The sequence below is a fragment of the Metopolophium dirhodum genome, chromosome 9 (genome assembly GCF_019925205.1).
Source record: "Metopolophium dirhodum isolate CAU chromosome 9, ASM1992520v1, whole genome shotgun sequence".
Classification (NCBI taxonomy): domain Eukaryota; kingdom Metazoa; phylum Arthropoda; class Insecta; order Hemiptera; family Aphididae; genus Metopolophium; species Metopolophium dirhodum.
Window position 1 is genome coordinate 2,915,667 of NC_083568.1, and position 22,829 is coordinate 2,938,495.

At 32.8% G+C, this 22,829-nt stretch overlaps 1 protein-coding gene across 3 annotated transcripts; it reads right to left on the reverse strand.

Annotated features, from left to right (window-relative positions):
* Positions 1-6,137: 6,137 nt before the first annotated feature.
* On the reverse strand, positions 6,138-21,338 carry LOC132952260 (uncharacterized). 3 transcript variants are annotated; one of them, XM_061024494.1, is made up of 4 exons: positions 20,539-21,338; positions 12,143-12,288; positions 10,210-10,518; positions 6,138-6,634 (listed from the first exon to the last, which is right to left on the reverse strand). In XM_061024494.1, the coding sequence occupies exons 2-4, from the start codon at positions 12,179-12,181 to the stop codon at positions 6,479-6,481; spliced, it is 504 nt and encodes a 167-aa protein (XP_060880477.1). In that variant the 5' UTR covers positions 12,182-12,288; positions 20,539-21,338; the 3' UTR covers positions 6,138-6,478. The 3 variants fall into 3 exon arrangements, with proteins under 3 accessions (XP_060880477.1, XP_060880478.1, XP_060880479.1); XM_061024495.1 differs by lacking the exon at positions 20,539-21,338 and adding an exon at positions 12,926-13,224; XM_061024496.1 differs by lacking the exon at positions 6,138-6,634 and adding an exon at positions 6,658-7,114 and having other exon boundaries at positions 20,539-21,332.
* Between the last annotated feature and the right edge of the window lie 1,491 nt (positions 21,339-22,829).

Genomic DNA, 22,829 nt, shown 5'->3' on the forward strand with positions numbered 1-22,829 from the left:
ACTCTTGTATTATAATATAATATTATAATGATATTTGTGTGCGGTATACCGCGTGGTTGTCGTGACGATTTCATATTAATATGACTTATGAACAATGACTGTAGCGAACAGGCGTGTGCGAATTTTTTGCACGGTAATATTAAACTCGCCAATATACTGCAGTTTTCAGTGCCTTCCACTCACTCAAGTATCGCGATTTTGGTTCATTTATAACTTCTATCCCCAAAACGATTTGAGCGCCTTAAACGGCTGCTGCAACCGTCCGCGTACGCGATAATAGGTACGTGCTCGGCGGCGTTCCGTCGACAGCGGGCGCGGAAGACGCCTTTGTGCGGGCCATACGCGTACCGACTACCATTACTCTTGTATCCGGTCGGGTCCAAAAATACACGTCTAGCCGACGATATTGTCAAATTAGCAGCTCGTTTTCGGCCGGGGCGGGGAGGCGAAAAAACGCGTGACGGTTTCCCGTTTTTCCGAAAATCCGAGACGTTTTTAAAAATACACGCGACCGCTCACATCGTGTACATTACGTGTGCGTACACACGCTGCAGCCAGTGACCGTAACGGAATTCCATTAGCGAGTGTTGCGCTCGCGGAAAGCTATAAATCACACGACGAGTACACTCACGCGGACGGCTACGGCGGGGCTGTCGCGAGTTTTAATAAACAGGCAAGCGTCGCGGTGCCGAACATGACGCGAAGGACGGAAAAAAAAGGAACGAAAAAAAATAAATAGATCCGCGTACGAAGTTGAAGTCGTCCTGCAGTGTATATATATGCGTATACGTGTACAGTATTCAGACGTGCAGCGAGTCGTCGTCTGGCTGACACTTTGACAAGGCTGTCAGTGAGTTTTTACCCCGATCGGGTCTCCGGTTTTCACAGAAATTAAATCTCCTCCGGATAATGCACATTGCACGCACACCCCCGCGTATACACACACATATATGTATGAAATCGTTTCCACATCTGGCGACGGGGTCCGGTACACGACAACAATAATAATAATAATAATACGAGTGGCGACGGTGTGCTTTATAATATTATTACTCTGTATATATCATACGACGACGACGACTGCAGAAAAACGCACGCCACTTTGGTCGATCAACCGAAAACATTTATACACACGATTATACCGTTCTCGGAGAAGTGTCACTTCGCCCCTTTCGCCGGTGACCTTTCCCTATGGCTACACGTCGCCCCGAAATATATTTGTTGTGTGTTGAGTCCGTGTGTGCGTGTGTAATACGTTTAACGTCTGACCCCGTTGCAAATCGGCCGGCTCGTTCTAATTGCGTGCGCGGTCGTATTCTCTCCTCGTCAATTGTCGTCGTTGTAGTTGTTTGGTCGCCATCGCAGCAGTCCGTTTGTCAATCGCCGCGTAGCACAAAACACGATAAAGCAGTTAAAGTTAATTGATCCGGTCAATCCAAAGTATATATATAGTATAGAATTTACAATGATTATACGCGAGTAATAAAGTAATTGTATATAATACTGGCGACTAGCTGTACAACCCGATTTTGGCCGGGAAAAAATGAACAAAAGAAAAATACGGAAAATATAATTAGAAATTTTAGTGTAAGTACCTCGGTTCACGTGCAAATCGTACTCGAGGTTTACCAATTAATTTGACCGAGATGCCTGTGGCGAGTTGCCGGTTGGATAAACCACTATAGGTATGTTTTAGAACCGGGTTCAAACTACTTTTTAAACTTTTCTGATATGTCCGTAATTTACGTGAAAATCACATTTATTTGTACATGTAAATACTAAATAGATTATAATATTATAAAATTATCTTTTATTTCTATAACTTATGTGCATCCCTATTTAAAATATGAAAAAATATTCGATTTTTCTGAATCAAAACGAAATTCATATGTGAACCATCGCATGCCAGCCTATATGGGTTGAACAACAAAGCTAAGAACACCCCCCGAGTATCAAGCAAGATTTGGTACCTAAATTGGTTCGGTAATTTCCAAGTCTATATAATACGTATTACATTCATATACATACGTTATATTATTAAAATATTTAGATAATTAGATATAATAACATAAACCTATACCGAATCTGACACGTATAGTTTTGAATCACCCGCAGTATATTATACACATTTATCGATAACCCGATACCGCGTACTATAATATAATTATTATATGCCATAACCCGCGGAGTCGCAAATATCGGGAAAAAAATAATACCATGACTTACCCCTTTCGCGGGGCGACGACTGCGACGACGAATTAATTTGTTTTGACTGCGCCATCATACCGACTCGACCCTTCAGGCGCTCATCCATTAGTGATGGGTTTATCGGACGGCCGATTTGTTATATTAGATATATATATATATATATTATAAATACTATATGCATATGGTCAGAGAGAGAGTCGTACGATAATAATAATAATAATAATAATAATATAATATATTCCACCGAATAAGTGCACATAATATCCTGCAGCAGGCGGCCGTAACGGGAACGGACGTGTGCGTCCGAAACGCGATATATCGAGTTTCGCGCGTTCGAGTAATTAAATTCGATGCTTTTACGGATTTTCAAAATTAAAACTAATTGGCATAATCAAAATGTTTCTGCGCTTGTGTGTGTGTGTGTGTGTGTGTACATCGCACAATGTCATCGCTCCGTGTACACATAACCGATAATAACCATACGATATTTTATAACCGGAAGTACAGCCGAAAAATATGTTATAATTTATAACTATACCTTGTATTATATGATATTCAATCATAACACCACATACGTATCATGTGTCAGAGTTATTAATACTATTATCATTAATAATACCGTTTTATAATATTCAACGTACAGGCCGATCGCGGACATTCCGAATGACGATCCGTTAATAATATTAATAACGACTATCGGACAACATACGCGGTAACATATTAATATAATATTTTTTTACAGCATCGTCAATAATGAGCAAAATATGTGTTACGTTATTGATTAAAGTTTAAATTTAATTGATATTGCGATTGTATTTGTAGACAAGATAAATTAAATCTAATTATAATATATTTGAATATACTTTTAAATTATACTACATATTATTATATTCTGACTATTTAAATTTATATTAAATTTTTTTTTTTTTTTTTGGTTTAAAAAACATATTTTACTGACCTAATTTCAAAATATAAAATCAATATCATTATGTAATGATTTTGTTATCAGAAGATAATCTGTGGATGTCCATCGTGGTTATTGAGATGACAGTTTGTTATTCTTATCATTCCACAAATCACGGTGGGCGTATTCATCATGAACCGTTCATACAAAATAATAATTGTCTCCTATAACATTTATACTGTGTCACACTAATTGTTCAATAGGTATTAAACTAATTTATTGTAAGATTACCTGTATCGATAATCAAAGTTTATAGAAAATCAGTAATTTATAAATTTGTGTTGCTGCACAGTGCACGTGTTCACCGTTACTACGAAATCGTTAAACAATACATTTTTAACATGGTATAAAAATATATTTAATAATCAATTTTAATACAGGAAAATAACATTAAATATTTTATCTCGTATTAATCGTATTGATAGATTACACTTTTTTTAGTATAACTTTTACATTTTTTTCCGATTTTATTTTTCTACACGTATTTTTACGTATTAAATTGCATGTGGAATTATACAAGTTTAATACGTAATTTTTGTGTGTATTTAATGCAATTAAATCCGGGTCTTTCTGTTTTATAATAATAATATGGACCCGTGGACCGCGAGTTAAAAAACAGAAATTAATATTAATAACGAGTTTCATACTGCTATAATAACACGATAGGTATACGCGAATGACAAAAAAAACACTCAGACCACTGAGTATCGTTATTAATAATTTGTAGTGTGACGCGTAAAATATAATTGTTCGGCGGATCGTTAAAAAGGTGCTCATTAGCATTCAGTGGGAGCTTTGGCGCGGGATATTTTATTAACATAGACTTTTTCGCGCCTATTTCCCGACGAAAAAGGGTATTCAATGGGGACCGTGGGCGTATTAAAAAACACAAAATTTGCATGGTATATATACCGGTTTATTCATTGAACGTAAGACACTCATTATTTCAAATAGTTATGTATTTTTAAATTTTTCAATGACAACATACATTTAATTTAATTTTTGAAAGCAACATTTCTTCTGATTGTATTGATACATGTACATCGGATTTAGGACGAGCAGTTTTTTTTTATTTAAAAACAACCCATAACACTATAATAATAGTCTAAACCAATTTTTAAAAAATTGTATTTCTATAAATAATGGCAAGTGGCAACCCATATTATAGTATAAACAATGTATGTATTCAATTTTCGTGTGCCAAAATGAAATTCATCTGTGAGTAGAACCTAGTATAGGACCTAGTATAGGAACCTAGTATAGGAGAGAACCTATAGGGGTTGAACAATTTTCTTAATTTTTAACAATTGAAAATATTTGTACATATGTGATGAAAAAAAATCATTACTGCAAACACAATCTAAAAACAGCGATTTTATCTGTATATTTTATTCGAATAATATTTACTATAGCAAATATGACTGTATTATAATATTACTCCCAATAGTTTTCAAAACAAGTGCAGTACACGTGTCGATAATCTTGTAAATATCCACTGTTTTAGTGGCGAGGCGCCTACCTCCACTCCTCGCCCCCTTCGATCAGCCACTAATTACTCGTACGTGCATTTATATATATCTCGCTGCTACTATGCGTACATTGTACATATTATATATATTATTATATTCCTATATGTATTATACACCACGCGCGTGATGTGATATCGGTCGTATCGTCATCGAATTAACGCGAGTCGTCCGATTTAAAATCGTTCGTTTCGGCCTCGGATTACTAATCCAATCCCGGGCGCGCAGTAAAACGCCGCCGTCAGCTCGGTTTTATTATTAATTAGCCGAAACAGCCTGCGGGACTATATATATCCTATTTCGTCCTGTCCGCCAACGTACCTATGTCTATATGTATATATAATATTGCACATAACCAGCGCTCGACGTTGAAATATGATCGGCCGGACCCTATATACGTGAGCATATATATATATATATATACAATATTATATTATACTGCAACGAACGATGATGCACACGCCAGGATAACGTCATTATCCTGAGCCACACACACACCCACACACACTTTACTCTCGTCGGCTATATGTATAGGTAGATACTTATTTAAGTGTACTACGGGCACTGGTGGTCGTATATAATGTGTATAAAACATCGTGTATGTGTGTGTGTGTGTGTGTGTGTGCGAGTAAAACGCGTCCGTCAAATATATGACTATAATAATATACACACACATGAGACACCGCACGAATATTAAACACGTACGATATATTATGTATATATATATATATATAGGGCACGTATATAATAATATGATGTATACGATCACATTATGATATTATTATGGTCGAGCACATTAATATATTATAACCTTCGACAGCGGTCTGTATAATATTTACGCGCGCAAAGGCCGCTGCCGCCGCATTAAACGTATAGTATAATATTCTACGCCTAATATTATTATATTATATTATATTATTATGTATATTATGCGAGCCGAGGATGTATAGCCAGACGACGTTATAACCGTTTCGGTCGTTAATATACACACACACGACTAATAAAATATTATAAGAGAAACGGACACCTATATAACACGATATTATTATTATGTGTATATATTATACGTACAATGTGTCGAGTGCGATGCATATATATATTGGTTTTAACGACCAACGACGAGGTATTTGTTATAATGTACCTACATTGTAATGACATTGTTAATATTGTAATGTCGTCGAGGTGACGTTTTCGAAATTCGAAATTGCCCAATCAACGGAGTTCTCGAGCGGGACGCGATCGGTTACAAAAAACATAAAGAACTCGACGAACGCGGGTCGCGATTGGTCATGATTCAATTTGAAGTGGTAAAATTGGTCTTTTGGTAAAATATGTACTTGTCTTAAATAAAAAAACAAAAACATCCCAATGTATATCTATTTGAATTAATGTTTAAAAATGATAAATAATTGATTATAAAAATGTATTATGATGTTAAACATGTTTTAAAAGAAAATTGTTGTACATTATGAAATTAGGTGTAATATTAATATAATTTGGTAAATAATGAACAGCCGTTATTATTCTTAACAATTTGAACTATCCCTGACAATTATTAATATGCATGAAATGTTTGTATATTAACTGATAATATAATTATTATATGGTTTTGAGGGAGGTTGTTACAATACTTTAAAACGAACAAAAGTAAAATTCCAAAAATATCGTACTCATACAGAATAAAATTCCAAATTTCAGTCGTGCCGGTAGGGTAAGGGGGGAGTCGACTCCAACGAAGTTTTTAAAATTATATTTATATTGTAGTAGGGATTTAATACTGTCAAAAATCGATGAATTTCATTTCGAGCTCTTCAGTTTTGCCTTTGGTTGATTTCGAATTGAACATATTTATAAGATCGGTTACCTTGCCGGAACTTTGCGAACGACCGTGTAAAGACGGTTTTCCGTCAGCAGTTAACTTTACTGCTATGGCTTTCTATAAAATAAAACAAAAATAAATATATATATATTATATTCACGCATAAATAAGACACATACTATTCGAAAGTGATAAAGTGAATGGAACATTATATTGAATTGAAATATTGAGTGTTATACATAAAATAACAATACAGATAATGTTTGGATAAGACTACGATCGATACAATAAACCTATTTATAATATAACGGGACGATTATACTCCTGTTCAAATCATTACATTATAGATAAACACATAAATTAATGTACTTTTGTAGACGTTTATTTCTTCGAGACTACCGATGCCAGAAATATATAATATATAATATACGTTCGATACAAAACAACATTTTCCGGTTACTGGTCGCCAGTGGTTAAGCTGACCGATTCCAAAGCTTCGCAGAGTGGGACATTTGTACGGCTTTCCATCGGCTTGTCTTCCTTAACTTTATCCTCCTCAATCGATGTAGATTCGATTTCGGAACTATCGGTAAACGGCTAAGAATATAAATTAAACAAAACGTCAGTAAAATTATCAAGAACTCGAAAACGAAGAATGTAAACAGAAGGTTGAAAAAGGTACAAATAATAAAAATAACACATCACTATTATACTCTTCTGTCGTGTATGCTTGTTTTTTTAAAGAATTTTTTTAATGTAAGTAGTGAAATCAAAATTCAAATGAGTAGTTTATGTGTTGTTCCACTTTAGGATGAATTAGTTTCCAGCTATGAATAACAGGCTTAGAAAATATGGGAGCTATTATAATAGTATTATGCATAATATGCAAAATATTATTTTAGTAGTATATTCAATGAATCATGATTAATAATAATTTAACTATTTTAAAGTTTAGTTCTTATAAGTTTACTTAAAACTTTAAAAAAAAACAGGATTTAAATGAATGCATTATTAAAGGATTAAAATGCGTGATCATTGTTAGTGAATTTGTAGAATAGAAATTAAGTTTGGATTACAATTTTGAAAATAATATTATTGATCAACTGGTGCAATGGTTATTATTTTATATCATAATATGTATAGCTTATTATTTACATGTACTTATAGATTTTACTACACCTAATTGGTGGTAAAAGTGCAATCCGTGTGATCTACGTGTTTGTATAGTAAATATTATTCATTGCAAATTATTCTGAATGTTCAATTTCTTTTTTAAATTTATTATTGTCTAAATATAATTCATCGAGCGTCGCCAAAAGAAATTGTTGTAAAATATATTACATTACATTTACCGGAAACCTCGATGTTGTGTAGCTAAATAGCCTATTCAACACGCCGTGTCATAAAAATATTTTTATTGAAATGGATCAAATGAAATATTATAAAACATTATGTCTTTCATTTTGGAAAAAATGTATACAATGAAGTAGTACCAACTGCGAAAATAATAAAATGTATAGCGTGTCGATAGCGTGGGTATAATATATTAGTGTCTTATTTGTCGGAAACAGTGTTTAATAAGAAACATTGAATACAATTTGGTAATTATATTATTGTTAAGAGTTAATTTTTATTTGAAAACTGTACTGATACATCCCGCTCTGCGAATATTCATTGCTTTATTTTAAAAACACTACATTGGTAATTCTGAGAAATTGCATTATTTATATAAAGCATAATAACAAACCAAGGGATAAAACCAAGGGATAAAAAATAACTTCATTTTTAAAATTAAAACCACTAATAAAATAATATAGTCACCTAATTTACAGCGTATAACTAATATGAATACAATTTAAAATTTACGATTGTTCTATCCAATATAAGAATTTATCAATTGTATTCATATTAGTTATACGCTGTAAATTAGGTGACTATATTATTTTATTAGTGGTTTTAATTTTAAAAATGAAGTTATTTTTTATCCCTTGGTTTTATCCCTTGGTTTGTTATTATGCTTTATATAAATAATGCAATTTCTCAGAATTACCAATGTAGTGTTTTTAAAATAAAGCAATGAATATTCGCAGAGCGGGATGTATCAGTACAGTTTTCAAATAAAAATTAACTCTTAACAATAATATAATTACCAAATTGTATTCAATGTTTCTTATTAAACACTGTTTCCGACAAATAAGACACTAATATATTATACCCACGCTATCGACACGCTATACATTTTATTATTTTCGCAGTTGGTACTACTTCATTGTATACATTTTTTCCAAAATGAAAGACATAATGTTTTATAATATTTCATTTGATCCATTTCAATAAAAATATTTTTATGACACGGCGTGTTGAATAGGCTATTTAGCTACACAACATCGAGGTTTCCGGTAAATGTAATGTAATATATTTTACAACAATTTCTTTTGGCGACGCTCGATGAATTATATTTAGACAATAATAAATTTAAAAAAGAAATTGAACATTCAGAATAATTTGCAATGAATAATATTTACTATACAAACACGTAGATCACACGGATTGCACTTTTACCACCAATTAGGTGTAGTAAAATCTATAAGTACATGTAAATAATAAGCTATACATATTATGATATAAAATAATAACCATTGCACCAGTTGATCAATAATATTATTTTCAAAATTGTAATCCAAACTTAATTTCTATTCTACAAATTCACTAACAATGATCACGCATTTTAATCCTTTAATAATGCATTCATTTAAATCCTGTTTTTTTTTAAAGTTTTAAGTAAACTTATAAGAACTAAACTTTAAAATAGTTAAATTATTATTAATCATGATTCATTGAATATACTACTAAAATAATATTTTGCATATTATGCATAATACTATTATAATAGCTCCCATATTTTCTAAGCCTGTTATTCATAGCTGGAAACTAATTCATCCTAAAGTGGAACAACACATAAACTACTCATTTGAATTTTGATTTCACTACTTACATTAAAAAAATTCTTTAAAAAAACAAGCATACACGACAGAAGAGTATAATAGTGATGTGTTATTTTTATTATTTGTACCTTTTTCAACCTTCTGTTTACATTCTTCGTTTTCGAGTTCTTTTTAAATTGTACAATTACCCAAAATTGTCATAATAATAATAATAATAATAATATTCATATTAATTTAACATATGACGTTTGTGACTTTATGACTTTCTCTTTGAATGATGTTATGTAAAATATAAATACTGCAAATGAAAAATGACAAAAATGCCTATACTTATGATACGATTTTTTTTTTAAAAATAGCATTATAATATACCTAACAACCACTTATTATAATATCACGATAACAGTATTATAATATAGTCTTCCGAATAATCGATTAAAAACCTATACACTCCGCCAACTGCACTGTGCAATAATATTATTTAAAGCATGATCTTTTCACTTATTTCCAAGACTAAAGTTCTATACATTACATAAAATAATGATAACCGTATACGCCATCATATTATAATTAGTCTTTAATAATGTATAAATAAAACAAAATAATATTATTATAAATGGGAAATTTGACTCATAATGATATTATGTTCAACTTATTTTGGCCGAAAATATCACTATAACCACAAACATCTGTGCTCCAGACCGTTGACCTATATTGTACGTATTTAATAATGTTCCAATAACTCACTTCTTCAATAGTGTTGAACTCGTCGACTAGACGTCTGACGATCCCGGGATCGGGCTGAATCGTTTCGGGTGGCGTTTTCGCTACATTCGACTTCCAGTTGTCGATGACTAGTTCCAGCTTTAGCGGCTTCTTGACCACTAAGTCTTTGTCGTTCTTTATCGTGATCGTTTCGTCGAACGTTACGCACCGTTTGCAAGTGTCCGCCAGACAGCAGCCGCCGTCTTGAAGTGGTTTGGCCACCGCCGCGGTTGACTGTTGGGGTGACCTATCGTTCCGGACGAAAATTCGACGTTTCAGTATGCCTTTGCCCTGCGGATACGGATAAAATTCGATTTCATAGTAAAAAGTGTATACACCCAAGTACTGGAAGACAGCATTTTGTTTCATATTTTTAGGTTATTTTTTGTAAACTTTCTACATTATCTTTAATCATTCTTTTTGAGTTTCAAATTTCAAAGAACATATTTTTCCATAAGATTGTATTAAATTGTGGACGCTGCACATGTATGTTTCATAGACGCTTTAACAGTCATACGGTAACCAGTAGGTAATACCATGTAGGTATAATAGGTATTATAAATTATTGTTGAGGCCACTCTAGCAAACGCATGAATATGAAATTTCAGTAATTCATAGTAATCAATGCAAATTAATCTATTAACAGTATATAGCTCAGTTGCTTAGTATAATGAATAAATAATGAACAATGCAACATTGTTAAACGGATTTTGTATTATGTAATGTTGATTCCTATATGTGTTGTTTTGTTTTGTTTTATAACAAAACGGGGTGTGGCCCATAGTACAGAACAAAATATGTTTATAGTTTTATATAAAAAAAAATATAAACTTTAGACATTGCTTATACATACCGTCCAACAGAGAGAAAACGACGGGACCTCATAACAGTACGCATCATCCTGAACATCGGTCTGTTACGGGTAGTGTAAAAGGGCATGACAAAAGAACAACTTAGAACAATTTAGAAATACAGGACAGCCTATTGAGCATTTAGTGAGTTTTCTAATGAACACTTGGTTTGCAGAAACATGTTAATCAAACTAGGATTCATAGGCCTAGTATCGTAAGTACCGGATCATAATTTATTATGGTGATGTCTGTGATCAATGTTCAGTACCATAGCAGCAAAACTTAAAAATGTACGTTGCATCCTTTCTATCTGGTTACTACAACTCACAGTTGCAGGGTCCCAAATAACTACGGCATACTATAGAATAGATCTAAGAGACTTTATCAAATATAAGTCTAAATATCGCCTTTTTATAAAGCCGAGTGTATAAGAGCCTTATAACAAGATTTTTCCATAATATGATCATGGAAGGTTAGTTCCCGATTAAGTGTGATACCTATAGATAATTTAGCATATACTATCTGCATTCATAAATAAGAAATAATAAAGATTGTATTTAAACATAATGGGAACCTGGGTTCTGTGGAATGACACGTCTTTAGAATACTAAACTCTAAACCAACGTTTTTAACCCATACACTGATCGCTTCTAGGTCCCTTTGAAATAGAATAGGCAGTTATTTACACAACGAACTTCTAAGAATAATTTTAAAAGGTCAATGAACAATATTGTGAATGACCATTGGTGCTATTTATAAAAATAAAGAAGGGGATTGGGGAAAAGCATCCCCCCCTTTAGGAACCCCAGACGTTTACTTGGTGAATTCGTTAAACACATAGTTTAAAAATACCAGGTTGCACGGGGTGGCCTGGGTTAAACCCCTTTCTAAGGGCATACTTTGATATTAATTCTTTGCATATTATTTGAACTAATTTTTTTTGTGTATTCAAAGTCATAATATAATATACATCTTAATACTATTAATAATAATTATATTGTATCAAGAGCGTTGTTTTTCATATATTAATATTATTATTAGTATCGTTATATTATTATACTCACAGCGACGGCATTGTTATTATCTCGGTTGATGTCCACCATCGTGCCGATGAACACTTTACTATAGAATTCCCCACCACGCACCTCATCACCGAGAACGCTGTCGAAACGTACTGAGCATTACGTAACCCATCAAATTGTAGAAAACTCTAAAAAAAAAATAAAAATGGTTATAATATTACGATGAATTGTATAATATGGAAATATTTTATGAAATTTCTATTGGTAAAATTTCAAGAAGGGGGGGGGGGGCAGAATCAAAAATGTCTCAGATGTAAGTTAATACCTAAAAGTTTAATTTATTAAATTTATTTCAACATATAAATGTAAATATGGTATGACGCTAAGTACCTATTAATAATTAGTATTAATTAATATTTGTACTGTTATTTATATAATATGACGTATAAATTAGTTTTAATAATATTAAAATATACATATTATGTGTACAGTATAAAAAAAATAGTAAATCAAATATAATCAAATTTATTATTCGATAAATAAAGACAGTACATTTATTAGTTTCATTCCAAACTTAATAATAATAATATGTGGGACGTCAATAATATTTGACATCCCGTATGAAGCCGTTCTTGTAAATGTTCGCCCTTTCACGACGAACGTTAATTTAATATTACAATAATAAATTTATATTATATTTCTTCAGGAGTGAGCAGGTCCTGCTCGCCCTCACAATGGACGGTCGTAAAAGAAACTGTTTCGTTCGTTCGCATCATTTCAACTGTTAGAATAGGCATATACGAAAATAACGTAATTATATTATACCTGTCATATTTGTACAACTGTTGAGTTAAATATTTCGAAACGTTTGCAGGACTGCAGTTAGATCTCCGAGTGGCTCGCATTGCACATTGTTATGATTTATTGTCGACTCGTCAGCGACGGCGTCCGCAGCGTTCTCGCGTATAACATACAATAAGGAACCCAAAATAAACACTTCGCCTTAAATGTATTTATAATATCATATTGTGACCGTCTAGCGAGCTGACGGAGGAGAAAACCAATATTATTCTAAAGTCTTCGACAACGATTGTATACAATAATATTATATTATATCTGCAGTATTTCGCGTCAACTCTGCTGTCGGAAGCGTAATAATAATACGAATAGATATAATATTCGTTGCGCGTATGCGTTGGGCTCTTTCCGTGGACAATAACGCTTTTAAGAGTTTTTATTTTTTTTATTTGGTTCAGTCATGCCATGTCGGTGATTAATGACTTCTATTGCGTCGATATAATAATGTACCGAACACGCCGCGACTTTAAACGCGCTAATCAACTGAACGTGCTTGAGCGGTAATTATGTATTTCATTCTTACTTCGTAGTAGGTAAGTACCTAATAACATAATATGCATAATGATATAGGTACATAATTTACCTATGTATATCTATACTGTTGTTATATAAGTGTCTATAACGCGTATTTCTCTTTACAGACAGTTGCATGATTTAATTTTTTTTTTAAATTAGCAAGCTCGATTGTTTCTAGAAACGCCGTAAATATAGTATAATATAATACTAAATATTACAATCGACTATTTTTAGACTCTGAGCGGAACGATGGACGTATATCGATGTTACAATATTATGTGTGCTGTTTAAAAATTGATTTTTTTATACTTATTTAATATTTTTAAAATATTGTTTTTATTGTCAAAATAAGTGTTTGGTATCTTGGTTACCAAAAAGTAAGAACGACTCCGCTCTGGATCATTTTTCATTCTATACAATACGATTTCTTGCTGAATTAAAATTTAATACTTCCATTACAGTTAACTACCTACTCAAGGTACGATAGGTACACTCGACACCTGTTGTCCAGCAAAACAGTAAGTAACTTACTTGACAGAATTTTTTTTTATTTCACTTCTTTAACGTAAAATATTTATTTTGTCGAGTAATAATTCGATGTCTCTTACACGCTCGTCCCTTGACGTACACTATTGTCGATTAGCCTGCTATCGAATCGAAACGAAAACCATAATAGTTGGTAGGTATAGTACGTAATATATGATACGAGATTCAATAAACGTTTCGTACACGGATACGGTAATGATGTTATTTAATAATATGCAAATACCTAAAGCCAGTACGTGATCCGTTTTCGTTACATCTTCGCGGAGCTTCAAACGATTTTTTGAAACAATATTCAATCGTGCAAATATACCTAACGAAAAGGGGCTCGCACTGGGGTTGTTTATTTTTTACAACCCCATTGGAAAATTCTCTTCTTTTCGTACACATAGGTATACACGTGTACACAAACGCATACTGCACTGCACTTTATTCAATATATATTTTTATCCATCTCGCTATAGTTACAATAATATACATATAATATGTATCGATAAAATACCGCACGGCAGTCGTTGTAGTCACGGCAAGATTAAACGGCGAAATCGTATTATTATTATTACCGTGTATTATATGCACGTTTGCAGCGATCGAACCGTGAAAACGACATGCAAGCCGGAAAATGCGTTTGAGTTGTTTACGGCGAACACGCACGCTGTGGCCAATAAAACTTACATGTCCTCGTACACAAGTCCGCGGTGCGGATCCGGGAGAGCAGTAAATATTTACAGTGTCAAACGCAGGGAGGTAATCCAATTTCGGTTACCACGTGGGGTCGTCGTTTACGATTGACTAATTTTTGTGTGTTTTGTATGGAAAACCGATTTTCGAGAGAAAATAAATACAAAAAAAATAAATAAAAAAAATTGGAAACGGGAGTCGCGTGTGCTTTATTTTTCGTGTATTCCCTTCGGGGTGGCGCACGTGGTTTCTATTTTTTGAGGTTTTTTTGCTGTTTACTCACAATAAACAACATCGGTGAAGGATATTATATATAATATACGTGTAAGCATATACGACCGATGTATTATAGACTGCGCCGCACCAATTACGTATATTATATTATATTATATGATGGTCGCGGTCTCAAACGTTTTCTGGAACTCTTTGAGGAACTACTCTTATGATATATTGTATTATTATTGATGTTGACTTATCTCCTTTTATAGGTTCAAATATTTGCAGTTTTGTGTTGTTTATTTTGTTTTTGTTTATAAAATCTTTTTCTCCCGACGCTTTTTTTTCGGGGTACCTAAACTATAGCAGCTCCACTATTTGATGTCGTCAGTCGTCGTTGTCGAGTGAGTTCGTACAAATAATATGATAAATTTGGTACTTTGATCATTTTTGCCATTTTAAATGTATATTTTCTTGGCGAAGTTTTTTCGAACGTGCTATATTATATACATATATTGTCGTATTTCGCCATTGCAGTGAATTGGTAGTAAACAGTCCGTAAAAATTTCATTCTCTCATTTATAGATTCCACAACAGTTATATCAGTACATACTGTAACTCTAGATCAAATTATATACAATGGATAGAGTCATTGCAAGTCCATGGAACGAATTAGAACAAAAAGAAACAGAAGTATCTATACAAAATTGGCGTCATCCGTGCGTGCTCGACTGTTTATCGATTGGTTTTTCCGGAAATTAAATGCCGCCATCGCCTTTATAGTTAATTATTGATATTTATAAATGAAAATATTTTTAATTCGACATAATATAAATAATAAGAGGCCAAACGCGCATTCGCATATCGACGGGGGTCCGATATAATAGTAATGTGTGTTTCGCAGCGTTTTCGAATGACTCTATCCATTGTATACGATACAAGACTGGAACTGTTTACATTCGAAAAACGCTGTATGTATATGTGTGCGTTTTTTTTCACGTCGCAATATCATTTTTATATTTCCTAATATTAATCGTCCGGACGTAACGCACTCGGCGTAATGGTCGGCAATAAAAATTCGATTTTTATAATATTCTTTATACGTCGAGTTTTGCGCGGGAATCGAATACGTCGTGAACCCGGAATGATATTTTACGGCTTACTCACGATACTTGTCGTAAAACCATATATTATACAGTTTATAAAATATAATAATATTTTGTGTAAGAGTTTGGCAATAATAACGTGTGTGTAATGACCTCAAGTGCTCGGCGGCCGATACAATACATAATATAAAACATATAGGGTGATTCGCCTCAAGCATGTCCACCCCCAATTTTTTTCGTTAATATTAGGAATCGGTTCTTTGAAATATACATTTAAGAATTTTCAAATATCGTGTAGGTTAGGTTTAAAAAGACCTTATTTTTGAAAACTTGAAATATTTTGTACCGTTATTAAAGAGTGTCCGGTGGCGAGACAAACTTCAAATTTTCAAATGAGAAACCCCATTTTACTTTAAAGTTTAAATTATTCAATAGATAATTTATTGTTTTAATGTTATGTATCTATATGGAAATTCAAATTAGTTCCTATTTTCCTATAGGTAATATCTAAATTGTTGAAATGTATATACAAAGGATATAGCTATAAGCCATTAAAATTGATCTTACAAATTATAAAATGTTGATAGATTAATATTATTTTAGTTACTATGATTTTTTAATCATTACAGCTCTCATATTTTCCAATTCTACTATCGTTAGTCTTATAATTGTTTGTAACTATACGGCTATTATACTCGTTCGTATTTTGATTTAGACACTATTACATTGAAATTCTCAAAAAATTATATTATGCTAAATAGTTTAAAGTGAAAATAAGGAAGCGGCATATATTATAATGAGGGTGTACTCATTTGAAAAACAAACAAGTTTGTATCACGAAATACATTACACTCATTAAATGGCACAGTAAATGGACGTATTTAAAAATACGATAGTCAAAAGAAAAAGCACAAAAACGAAGGTTGGCGTACTCAGTAAGTCACCCTGTATGTATAGGTTAGGTATCATCATCAATGCGCGTACGGCTTTTCGATATAATAATAATAATATTATAGCGATGCCATATAATACGCGTGTATATAGCTATATAAACTTTTTAAGACTGACTGCAGGGTCCGCTTGGGCGGAAAAGCAAAAAAGAAAAGCGTTGTGGCCGGTATAACGACCAATAAAAAATATGTAGTTGGAGTTGATAACCATCGTCTTGCGCATGTGTGTGTGTGTGTGTGTGTGTGTGTGTGTGTGTGTGTGTGTGTGTGTATGCCCGTCGTGTCGCGTGAGGAGGAAAACGACTGCGACGAAAGACCGAGACGAAACACTTATAATATGTCGTACTACAAACGTTAAAAAGCTTTATTATATATTATATTTTTGACGGATATAATATATAAGGTCCGAATAAAGGAGGTCGTAAATCTCCGGTCAGAGGCGGCGGCGGTCGACTCGCTGCGCCGCCGCTGACGATGACGAGGAGGAGGCGAAAATATAAAAATCCGGTCGTATTTAATAGCCGCCGCGTACGTATAATATAATAATATATAATAACGCGTAAAAACCGATCGTTATACGACTATACAGGACATTATCCGCATAACGTCGAGGGCACCTATATAATAATATAATACACCTATACAGGCAGCTATATCATGATATTATTGTATGTGATATTATTATTATGTACACGTCCCGACAATGGAATATTAGTACTAAAATATCGGAAAACCGTTTTAATGCGCTCGCACACAATGTGCATTAGCCGTCGTCATCGTCCGGCACTAAAAAAAAAAAATTAGACAATGTCGTCGTCGGCGTTAAATACCAGTAAAACGGCGAAGGGACGACATATAATAATATAACTGCACGCGTTACCTATATAGTATTATGTAGCCCGTGTATTATTCGGGGAGAGACGACGCAGACGACAATGTATTTTGTAATAATATATATCATTATTATTATAGGTAGTCGAAACAGTCGGTCGCATGTTTGTTAATGATGTTGTATAATAATTTAATATTTTAAGTAAGTGCCTGAAGAAATGTGTAAAACGCTTTAAGTAGCGTGTGTAATGGATCCCTGTTGCAGCTGTCGGTGATTTCCAACGCGAAATAATCGAAACGGACATCGCGTCGAGCCTGGCCTCGAGAAGAAAAATAGTAAATAAATCAAGTAAATAATACAACTATAATATATGTATTATGCATTATGTAATGTCAAACATTACGTGTTATACTGATTTGTATGATTTTAAATGTAAATCTTTTATTAAATATTAAGTTTGCTAAATGCTATAATTATATTACCTACATATTGGATATATAATTTGATATTAAAGTATATAGCAAGAGAATAATTACGATGTATCATAATTTGTTTTAAGTCAATATTATTTATAGTTCAAATTAAATATTATCATGTGCCATATTGATGTTAATTAATTCATATACATAATTCTATACTTAGTAAAAAGTAAAATATAAAGTTCATTATTACTTTATTTTTAAACTATGTATACAATTGTTGTTTCTTTTCATGTATAACAAATTATATGAATAACAAGTACCTATAAAGAATTAGTTATAAAATATATGCATATATTATTTTGTTTATATTATAATTCTGCAACATTTTTAGAATGCAGTTTAAATGATTTAAAGATGTTATTTGGTAACATTAGTAATAATTGTTATGCCTTAAGCATGTTATTTGTTAACGTTCATTGAATTACTAGCGGTGGAACAACTAGGCTTAGCCCCCTGACTAAAATTTAACCCCCCAAAAATATTCCTTTTTGATATAGATATAAGCCACATATATATTTATATATGGGTTTTTTTATATTAATAGTTTTGTTAGGTGGGCTGTAGCCCTCCCGCTAGAATTTTAACCCTAGTTAGGTTAATGGTTAGCGCTCATGGTTACAAGTACAATATCGTCCTTGGAATGCTATCGGTAACGTGTATAGAATATTGCTTGTTATATGCACGGCATGTTAGGGTAAAGAATTGTATTTATATTACAATTTTAAAGTAGGTGCCTAATTTACTTTCTCGAGACATAAGCAGTTCCACACACATTGCAATTACGTGAATGTAAAAAGAAATGTAACATTATAACTTACAACTTATTTATTTTGTAAAAACATTGCCAAAATATTCCATTTCACGTATATTATATTGTGTTGTAACTTATGCTTCAGCACATAACATAATAATGTAATATAGCTGGCAGGGATTTATTGCCCGCGGGATATACCACGTGTAGTGGCGTACAATAGTAAAAAAAATATAATAATAATATGTCATATCGTAATAAGCGTACATCATAAAAAAATATTCAAATGGGTGATTATATTGTTGACAGTAAGCGCTCATCATTATAATACCTATCCAAAAATACGAAAGTTTTTAGTAAATAATTTGTTTACATGATATATTTTTTGTCGTTATACAAAAAAACTTTTTGAAGGGAAAATATGTATTTTTTGTCGTTATAATTTTTAATTTTTAGATTCTGTGTGGAGCGATTCATGTATTTATTTTACAATGGTGTTTTTTTTTTTAATTTTTGTTTTTTGAGTCTGAAGACACTTTTTTTACTAGCAGAAATTCTCCAATCGTTAATTTTGATAGCGTTTTCTTGTAGAAAATTGTAACTAGTTGGTATTTTTGCGGGAAGGTAAAAATTAAAAATTCTCAATACCTTTTAAAACTTTCGTGGAAAAAAAATAATGTACGAACATTTTAATATTATTATTAAAATAATTGTTTGGTAACCGTGATGACAAAAAAAGTAAACCGTTTCCGCTCAGAATCTTTTTTGTCATATTCAATAATTTATGGTCATTTTGAAAAAATTTCAAAATCCTTTTCGAGATAACGCTTACTGTTTAAAAATGTATTCTGTGGGTATAAACTTATTACCTAAATATATTTTTGTTTTAGTGTTTTTTTTGTTTGTTATGTTTTCCCGCCGTCGCGGTCGTCCGAGTAGTTTTAGCGATAGATTAGTGATAAGTATTTAAAATTCAGATGAGCATAGTAGTTGACCAATATTTTACGAGATACCATACCTATAGTATAGAAGTAAAATTATCCTAGGAAAATCTTAACGGCATGCCGCGGCATCGGAAGCGAATAGTCACATAACCACACACGTGGTCCATTCACATTGATATGTAATAATTGATAGTAAAATGTTATATTAACATATTATATATAATATGGTTATCGTTATCGACTCAAGAACTATTCGACTGATTTCGACGAAAATTTCGGTTTATCCTAGATGAAAAATATTAAAACCGTATCGAGATAAATTTTATATAATAAATGAAAAAAAAATAAATATAACCATGAACAATTTTGAATCGTCGTGAAATAATTAAAAATATAATAATTATATTATATTCTGAGAAGAGGGTTTTTGTTATTTAAGTAATTGGTCAGCAAATGTAAAAGTAGGTATACGCAATATAGAAATAGGTACGATAGGTATGAGCAACTAATTACACGGCATTATGATTAATGATGTTTTAACTTTTATTATTTCACTTACCTAAAATATTGAAATCTGGTCTGGACAATATTTTGATGTTGCGCTCGACTTCAAAATGGAGACTTCAGCTATTGTTTTTTCAAAATGCAATAATCAACGGTGTTTCTGATGCGATGGTATCCTCTCGAAATGCCACATAAACGTGTGGCAAAGCTTTGTATAATTCTATGCAAAACACGCCACTGTCTTACTTCAGCAAACAGCGAATAAAATCACGGGAAAATGTCCCAAAAAGTATAATATTATTGTACTGCAATCGTGAGCACCTATCAGTGTATAACTCGCACGTACACTCAGCCCGCTTTCAAACTATCGAACTCGCGAGCGTTTTCATCCGTAGGTCGACAGATATGCCAGGTGATTATTGAAGATCACTCAACGCAACAACCACATAACTGCTGAGGTATTTGAAAATATTTTTTTTACATTTTATAGTAGTTTTAATAAATAAATAATATCAGAATTACAACATCGAATTACAAAAATATTATAATGTATTAAATATATTGTATTGCAATCGTGCGCACTTATCTGTGTATCGTACTCGGAGACGAACGTATTCGGCCCACTTTTTGCAAGCTACCGAACTCGCGAGAGTCGTCCGTCGGTCGGCCGAACGACAGCTCTGCTGCAGTGATGCGTGTGTGGTGTGCACTCGACGAGGAGGACCGACGAAGACGTGGGCAGCGGAAAAATAAAATATATTATATTATTATTATCTTAAAGAGAAAGACAACCGTTTTGTCTCCGCGATGTAAACACGTTAATATTTAATATGTGCAATACATAATAATATATACTATACAGTAACCTATATAATATTAAGCTGGTGAACGCCGAACGACAGGCCAAAAAACTCGGCCGCCGCGGAAACGTCGAGAGGAGTGGAAAGCTTCGTCACAATGGTCTCCACGTATATGCGTGCGGTATTAGCATAATAATAATATAACATCTAATGCACAATACGCATACATAATAGTGGTCCACTGACAACTATAAGGAATAATTGGCTTGCACATAGGAAGGTACAACGCACAATATAATATAATAATCATAATGATAATTTATACAAAGCACATATAACAGACGTTACTGCTGTGCCTACCTAACCTGTGTACGTTTACAGGCGACTCGTGTTTTATTTTTCGTTTGCATATTTTAAATCATTATAATGACGTAGTACGTACATATATGTATAAGATGATTCACCGAGCAAGCTAACCTCCGGTTTTTTTACTTAACAATATAATGAATTTATTAATACTCTAAATTTTGGAATTGTTAAGTAGCCATTATATAGTAATTTTTGACATCTATCGGAAATATCCAATGTCAATATCCCCCCAATGTTTATAATATTTCCATATAGATTTAGTGTGTATGCCGCATGCCTACATCAATGAAGTGGTTTAATTATTGCTGCAAAATATTAATAACGACCCTAGTAAAATATACATATCCAGTAATTGTAAGAAAATAGTGCACACATTTATAGTCATTACCCTAGGGTCGAACTACGGGCTACTATAATTACCTATTGATTGAAATCAATACATTTTACATACGACGGACTAAACATAATCACTTATAATATGTTTTGATGTGCTTAAGAGAAATGTGAACAAAAGACACTTGATTCTAATCTAACTCTCCGGCGGCACCTATCCTTCCTATTGCAGTTGGTTTCAGAGAGTTTAACTTTCGGAGAGCTTAGGTATTTAGTCAAAACATATCTTTGCATCGGCGACGCCTTACGTACTTACACACTACGTGTTCGTTCCTGCGGTGACGAATATAATGAAGGGTTCACGTGTATAATAGAATCGAATAAAATATGTATAATATGTACAATAGCTGTAAGTCGTCAATGTATACAATTTTATGTTTTTGTCTCTTCAAAAGAGTTGCGCGATAATGGACACAAATTTACGTGAGCCCCTCCAAGCGTAGAAGTAGTCAGCGGACACTCAGTATAGTGTTAAGCACTTACGCCATGCACGTCACGACTATACCACATTTGTGTTCCCCACGTCTAATGGAAACGATTGGTCCTGCTTTTCAAAATATGACGAGTAGGTGTAGGGGTGAAGGTTCCAGGGAAGTGGCTAGCTGGTATTGAAGTCACAGTTATTTATTTTTCCTTTGAAAAATCGTATAATAATAAGGGCTACAATAGTAAGTAGTACTATTATTTTAGGTTTACACGATTGGCCAGAGGTTGACAAGAGTGTGACACAAGCTGAAACCGTGTCGTTTATTCATTTATAAGAATAAATTACTATTGAAAAAAT

Coding starts and splice junctions, on each gene's coding strand:
- LOC132952260 (XM_061024494.1), bottom strand. CDS start 12,181: ATGGTGGACATCAACCGAGATAATAACAATGCCGTCGCT. Junction 10,519..12,142: donor ATAATAACAATGCCGTCGCT/GTGAGTATAATA, acceptor CCGTATCCGCAG/GGCAAAGGCATACTGAAACG. Junction 6,635..10,209: donor AGTTCAACACTATTGAAGAA/GTGAGTTATTGG, acceptor TTTATTTTATAG/AAAGCCATAGCAGTAAAGTT.